General features: G+C 37.0%; 1 protein-coding gene across 1 annotated transcript; it reads left to right on the top strand.

The window, feature by feature from the left end:
- LOC107636302 lies at window positions 2,939-4,372 on the top strand. The gene is made up of 4 exons (XM_016339822.1): window positions 2,939-3,254; window positions 3,369-3,512; window positions 3,678-4,099; window positions 4,145-4,372. Exons 1-4 carry the CDS (start codon window positions 2,939-2,941, stop codon window positions 4,370-4,372), a joined length of 1,110 nt encoding a protein of 369 aa, XP_016195308.1.

The raw sequence follows: 8,071 nt of genomic DNA, 5'->3' as shown, positions 1-8,071 counted from the left end.
TCTGATGAACTGAACTCTGAGTCTCTGAAACTGTTATGAACTGATATAGTGATATGTGAACTCTGTGAACTCTGATGAAACTGTGATGAAATTTGAACTGATTTTGTGATGAAATATGAACTGATTTTGTGACATGATTGTGTGAATTCTGATTTTGTGAAATCTGATTGTGTTAACTTTGATTTTGTGACATGATTTTGTGAAATCTCATTGTGTTAATTCTGATTTTTTGAACCTGAGATGTTGTTTGTATACTCTGATTTTGGAATTTGGATATTGTTTGTTCATTTGTTGTGAACTTGAGAGTTGAGATTATTGGGTTGGATTGCTGGTAATATTTAGGTATGGAAGAAAGTATCAACCAAGACCTACCTAGGAATAATAATGCTGAAAATAATTCTGCTTCGAATGAACGTTCTCTTCCTCCGCGAGTAACGAAAATCAATCACAAACTTGTAGTGTTCGGGGGAAAACTGATCCTGCTTGGAGATACGTTACTTTACAAAATATAAAAGGAAAACCGCATTACCAATGCTTATTTTGTCTGAGTACTTTTGGGGGCGGGGGAATTAATAGAATGAAAAAGCATTTGGCGAACTTGGATTTTGATGATTGATGACAAACTTGGATCATTTTGATGCTGCTATGTTATGTTTGATTGGTTTTTTTTTTTTTTACCAAAGATATGAGACTCGAACCCGCAACCTCTTAATTGAGTATGGGGAGATTATGTCATTTGAGCTATTACTCATTGGCGTTTGATTGGTTGTTTGTTGACTTTTGAACTTTGAATTTGTATTTGAATGAGATTATAACATTTGGTTTATGTAGTACTTTTAATTTGAATGATATTTTAAAGTTTAGATTAGACTATAATTATATTTTCATGTGCTTATTTATATTTTATTTATTATTTTATTATAAAACGGTTTTTACGGTTCAACCACGATCAAACCGGTTGAACCTATGAACCAGTGAACCAGTACTTAGAACGGTTCAATGACCGGTTCGGTTTTCAGAACCTTGTTTTAAACGTCTTTATCTGAATGACCTCTATCATTTTATCATTTATTTAGATCCTCTAAGGATCTAAGTTCTTAAAGCAACAATGAGACGCAAAGGATCATTGGATGATTTTTTAAAAAAAATTTTTATTATTTGGTCTTGCATTTCTAAAAAACGTTCACACATTCTTAAGTTTTTTTTTTTATTTTAGTAACAGAGGCCCATTTTTAATTTTTTTATTTATTTATTGCTCAAACTCAATCTAAATTGACTAACAAATTTACTGTACACACCCACTTTTAAATCGCGCAAAAGCTCCCGTTAGAATCCAAAACCAGGTCCACAAAAAAAATTTAAAATAATATAAAATATTATAAAATATATTTCTTTAAATAAATCGTTAACATGTGTTTATGGCCAGTTTTAAGTTTACAGCTAACAAATTTAGGAGATAAATACAATGATTTGTGGGTCCTGATTCTGCTTGTACTGGAATTAACTGTGACAATTGCAATACGACCGTCATTCTCATAGGACACGCATAATCACAAAAGAAAAGACACGTGAAGATGAAATTGAGTTTTAGCACTATAGAATCTCCCAAAATTAAAAGCTGTTCAAACTGTGGCAAAATAATTTGGTTATGGGATTAAAATTGGTTTTTGAGTTTAAAATGGGTGCAGTGTGTGTATTTATAGATTGGTGGTGTCAGCAAACACTTTTAACATGCGGGAGTACGTGTTACTTGTAGACTGCAACACATGGGGGCGTGCTGAGTCAGCACATGGGTGGGCGTGAATGCCACTTGGCAAAGTTTGGTTGTACGAACCTGCAATACATGGGGGGCGTGTTACACGTGTCGAAAGCTGGTTGGTTGGTGATCGCAACACGGGGGTGGGCGTGCTGAGTACTTCATCTATATAAGGCAACGTCCGGTATCATTTTCATTACGAAGAAGAGTGTTCTTTGAGTGTGTTTCTAGTGTAATGGAGGGTACCGCAAACGTGATAGTGTATCGCAATGGTGAGATTATATGAAATACTCATGAGGGAGTGGGGTTTGTGTGTCAAAATCCGTTTTCGTTTGTGGTTCCATGCACCATGACATTTATCGAGCTTCAAAACAGTCTCTGTCAAAGCATGGAAAACAGTATATTGAGGAGAGTGAGCAGTATATTGTACCGGAATCCGGTTATAGTTTTTGGTGGTCTAATACAGTTTCATATCATGCCGATCACTAACGAGGAGAGTATGCAAAATATGTTCCAGATTCACCGGCAAACTCAAATGCGACAGCCACAGATTGAGCTGTATGTTGAGTTTGAAGACATAGAGGCAGATGAGATTCAAAATGATTTAGATATAGAGGATGATAGAGCTGCAGTGTATGAAGAAATGAACAGTGAGTGCGAAGAGGACTTTGAAGCTACTTATGAAGCTGGCGATGAAGACGAGGATGGTGATGTGGGAGTCGAAGCAGAAGTGGAGAATGTGGTGGTTCACCCTGCAGTCAGTCAACCGATGAACGTCCCACCTTTTATGCATAATTTGGATCTTGACGTGATGAATGCACCGGAATTTCTGGAATATGCAAACATAGGTACATGATGAGTGAATAATATGTTTTTGTAAATTTATATTTCGGATGGATCAATGAATGATGATTTCTGCTTTTTATAAGTGTTGCTGATCCTGAGGACGGAGAGTTCAGGATAGGAATAGAGTATTGTTCTAGAAAGTCTGTCGTCGCAGCAATCAGAAGTTACACTATCTCTAGAGGAGTCGACTACAATGTTTATGAGTCCGAACCATTGACGTTCTATGCAAAATGCAAGACGTATGGGCGTGGGTGCAATTGGCTTATCCGAGCCAGTTTGATACAGAAAAAAAGTTGTTGGGAGATACGGAGATACAACGGCAGACACACATGCACCATGGGAACGATTTTACAGGATCATTCCAAGTTAGACTCGGACACAGTTGCTGAGGCTATAAGGCCATTGGTTGAGAGTGACCCGTCCATCAAGGTCAAATCTATAATTACGGAAGTCCAGTCAAGGTTTAACTACACCATCAGTTACCGAAAGGCTTGGTTGACAAAGCAGAAGTCCATAGCCAAAGTTTTTGGTGGTTGGGAGGATTCTTATCAAGCTTTGGCATGGTGGCTCTCGGTCATGACTCAGAAGATGCCTGGCTCAATAGTCCAAATAGAAACACGACCACTGTACAATGGGACTGAGGAGGCGGATGGTATCAGAATACTTCACTGCATATTCTGGAGTTTCTATCCATGCATTAGGGCGTTCAAGCATTGCAAGTCTCTAGTTTAAGTTGACGGCACACATCTGTACGAAAAATACAAAGGTACACTTCTAGTTGCTGTTGCACAAGATGGAAACCAGAACATTGTGCCTATCGCCTTTGCCCTGGTGGAGGGCGAGACAGCTGATGCGTGGCACTTCTTTCTAAGGAATCTACGAAAGCATGTTGTTAGATCAGACGGCGTGGGTATGATCTCAGATCGACGTGAGTGAATCCGGGCAGCAGTAAATCGTTCTGGTGGTGATTGGCAACCTCCGAGAGCATGTTGGATGTTTTGTATAAGGCACATCGGTAGCAACTTTTTAAGGGCATTCAAAGTATCGCACTTGCAAAAACTTGTTGTCAACATAGGGTATTCAAGGATAGTGGAGGAGTACAACATCAATTACAAGAGGTTGGAAGAGCGAGGCGAGGCATATGCCCGGTGGTGCGATGCCATTGGACTTAGACACTGGGTATTGACATTTGATGAGGGTCATCGATGGGGCCATATGACGACGAACCTTGTGGAGTGCATTAATTCAATTTTGAAGGGTGCCCGAAACCTCCCAGTGTTGGCACTCGTCCGAGCAACGTATTATCGGTTAAACGAAATTTTTACGCGAAAGAGTGCCGAGACTCACGAACGCAAGCGTGCTGGATTTAATTACTCTGTATTTGCACAACATAGGATAGAAGCAAACATCCAACGTGCTGGGAATATAGTTGTGCACCGGTTTGATAGACGGAACGAGGTGTTTGAGGTTCGTGAAATGCCTAATGGAAAGGTGTTGGTAGTTGATCTTGCGAGGTGAACATGTGACTGTGGACACTTTCAGGTGGAACGACTACCATATCGACATGTTATTGCTTGTTGTGCAAACCAGCGACTTGATTGGCAGCTGTATGTGCATGATGTGTACAGAATGACAGAGGTTTGTAAAGTCTACAGATTTGAGTTTGTACCATTAGGCGATGCAGAGACATGGCCTGCTTATCAGGGACCCACATTGGTCGCTAATCTCGCCTTGAGGAGAACATCGAAAGGTCGTCCCAAGTTGACCTGATACTTGAATGAAATGGACTCACGCGATATGCGTGGTCCTCGGATATGCCGTTCTGTGGTAGACAGGGTCATAGTCAGAATAGATGTCCTCAGCGTGCTGGACCGAGTGGTGCTAGTGACGATGGTGGTTCGTAGACCTAATCTGGCCTTTGTGTTTGTATGTTTAGGGTTCTTTTATCCATTAATGTTTTTCTTGTTTGTCGTGTTTGTATTTTTAAATTTGCCTTTATTCATTAATATTTTTCTTGTTCGTTGTGTTTGTATTGTTATGTTGATATTACCATCTAATCCCTTTGTGAGGTAAACATACAAAAGATTAACGAAGAATTATATTCACTTAATTCTGAGACCATATTTTGAATTTCCATATGCGGTCGACTTATCCGTGAATAGGGTTGAACCCAACAAACAAAAAATCTGGCATCTGACATATCTTTTAATAAACTCATCGGTATCCAATGGCTCTGCGTCTCTAATAGTCCGAACCCAACCCAACTTAATATAAGATTTTGAAGAGCTACTGAGAGCCGGTGGGTGACCGAATATCGCAATGCTCTGACTCTGTATGAAGTCGCTACTACTATCTGTCCATCCGCTCACAGGCTCTCCATCAATGGGTAAGTCAAATATATGAGCGACATCTTCCAGTGTCACAGTAACCTCACCCACCGGCAATACAAACAAATGAGTTTCTGGCCTCCACCTTTCCACCAAAGCAGCTAATAAAGGATAAAATCCTCTTATCAACCCAATCCTAGAAACGTGGTAGAAGCCCGTTGAGCGTAAGTAATTTTCAACCATCGGATTCCACGTCAGCGGCGGATCCAGTTTACGAACCATCAAATTCCTGTTTGACTGGTTCAACAAAAACATATTTATTCACTAAATATTAGTTTAAATAAATAAAAAATATTAAAAAATATTTATAATTATAATTTACATAAATATAAAATATTGTTATTTCTATTCATCCATTAAGAGCACTGGATGCGTGTTTTAAAAAATTAGTGAGTGTCTTTTAAAATTATTATTTTCAGTTTAATTTTTTTATTGCCTACCCAATAAAAATTTGGCAACTTAAAATAATACACCGGAATAAATAAAAAAGATGAAGCACACTGAGAGAGACTTTTAAAAAAATATTTACTTATTTACATATTATACATAATAATTAGTACAAATAATAATATTTACTTTTGAAAATACATTAAAAATCAATATACTAACTCTAACACTCTTCTTTAGTCTCTCAACTTCTTCTCTCACGATCAAATTGTGAAGCATTCAACAAATAAAAAAAAAAAAACTTAACTCTTACATTTATCTTCACTCTCAACTTCTCCTCTCACAGTGAACATATGAAGCATTCATGCATGAGAAATGGTTCCAGAAGTTCAATTTATAGAGGGACTTTAAACGGGACTTTGAACGTTGTTGATTATCGGAGTGGGGGCTATCCCCTGCATGCAGACCACCTGCAACACGCCCCCTCCGTGTTGCTCCAGACTCCTCGGAAAGGAGCAAAGACCCTGCTGATCTACCAAGATTCAGAGGCAACACACCCCTGCGTGTTGGTAGGGCTGTGCCACATGTCCCTTCAACTCACCTCACCACACCCACATGCGTGTTTTTATTGCCTGACACGTCTCTAAGGCACTGTCAACACGCCCCCTACTGTGTTAAAATTGAATCTCACCATTCGACAATACACCTACATTCTCAATATTTGGCTAATACACTACCTTAACTTCCATAAAGAAAATAATTTCTGTAAAAAAAGCTGTCTAACAAAAAAAATTGTACCATTGGATGTGATTGACATCATGTAAATATACATAATTTAATATTCTATATAATATTGAGAAAAAAATAAACAATGATCACACTATTACAACTTATTCACTTTGACTTATTTTATAAGAAACTATGTACATTACAACATACATTTAGACAATTATAAATAATAACTTTTAAATCATCTATTGAAACAAATATAAAATAAATTATTAAAAATTATTTTTTTTACCTTTTAAAAAAATTTCTATTCACATCACACGGATATTAACTAAACGTTATAAATAAATTGGTTTAAAAAAATTATTTATATTTATTTTTTATTAATTACGAACAATAAAAATATAAATGATGTATTGAAGACATATTGGTCAACTTCTAAACTCTCAAATCCTTAAGAATTTTTTTGATAAATATAATATTGGAATCTTCTGTTTTAACACTAATTCCATATTTTATTTAATTACGAATACTAATGATATTTTTTTATTGAAAGCAATCGTTCTAATTGAATTAGTTTCTTTCGTTAATGTGAGTTTTATTTTACAAGTTTTTATATACAAAATAATGTCTTTTGATCATTAAAATACTAAAAAAATAATGCACTCTAAATAATTGTTGTGCAAACCACTTTGCAATAAAACTGAGTTATTATAAAAAGTGCAACATTTTATCATCATGGTTTTATATATATTTTTGGTTGGTTTACAGGTCCAGAAAAGATAACCAGCCCATAAATCACAGTAGGGGCCCAAACTACTAACTAATTATACATGACTTAATTAATCTAATCACCTTTTCTTAAGATACTTGTCAATCAAAAGTGCCTTTTTTTTTTTTGGTGAACAAATTGCCTATTTTTAATTCTAAGATATATATTACAACATTCAAAGAAACCACATTAGCCATATCTTCGCCTCCTCCACTATTCTCCGGCGCCACCCCCTGAGGCGGCGGAACAGGACGAGGCGGTGACAGGAGGAGGAAGATGATGAGACTCAACATCAAGGGTGCCGTCGACGCATAAGGCACAGGTGGTTTCGACCCAATTCTCTATCTGACGACTCCGGTTTCTACAGAGCATTACCACCACCAGACACAAAAGGGTTATAACTGCCACCGCCGCAATAACGGGTCCATAATTACCCGAATCGGTCACTCCTCTATCCGGCGGAATTGTCAGTAACGCTATTGGTGTCGACATCTATATATGCAGGCAGCAGAGACGAACAGACTCAAGAGGCTGAAGCGGCTTGAAACTGGAGAGGCAAAGAGGAACGCAGAGAAGAAAATTGAAAAGGGTGAGAAAGGTTAGGAATTTTCATGCATGATCTATTTGGGCATTCAATGTAATAACACTTGATAGCCGCTCAAACTGACATGCTATTGTTTTAGAATTATGAGTTTTTCAAAAATTGGAAAGATTCACATTACATGTTTTTGTTCATATCAACAAGTTATAACCTAATTATATCTACCCACTACTACATGTCTGCATCAGATAGATTTATCGGAGATTTTCTAACTCTAAATTGTTAATGTATCTGGTTTTGATCTTCAAGTGTGTTTGTGTTTTGGATCTGAAAATCTCAGCTTTAAATATTTTTGTATGCATGCAATTTTTTTAAACCTTGATTGTTTATTAAAACAAATATTTATTGGCTGTTCTGATATTCACTGTGTTTCTCTTTGTCAATGCTTTTTACTTTGGGTAGTTTGCATCCTTCAACCAGGACTTCTGGTGAACTGGTGAAGTGTCTGTGAATCACACTTGTCTTATTGATGGTATGTTTTCTCACTAGCAGTTTAGTATTGGAATTTTCGTTGTGATTTCTGTTTAACATTCTAATTGAGGTTAATATGCTTAGTTATAATTCATGCTTAAATTGATTTGTATTAACTTACC

This window comes from Arachis ipaensis, chromosome B04 (genome assembly GCF_000816755.2).
Source record: "Arachis ipaensis cultivar K30076 chromosome B04, Araip1.1, whole genome shotgun sequence".
NCBI lineage: Eukaryota > Viridiplantae > Streptophyta > Magnoliopsida > Fabales > Fabaceae > Arachis > Arachis ipaensis.
This window is presented reverse-complemented; position numbering and strand designations above follow the sequence as displayed.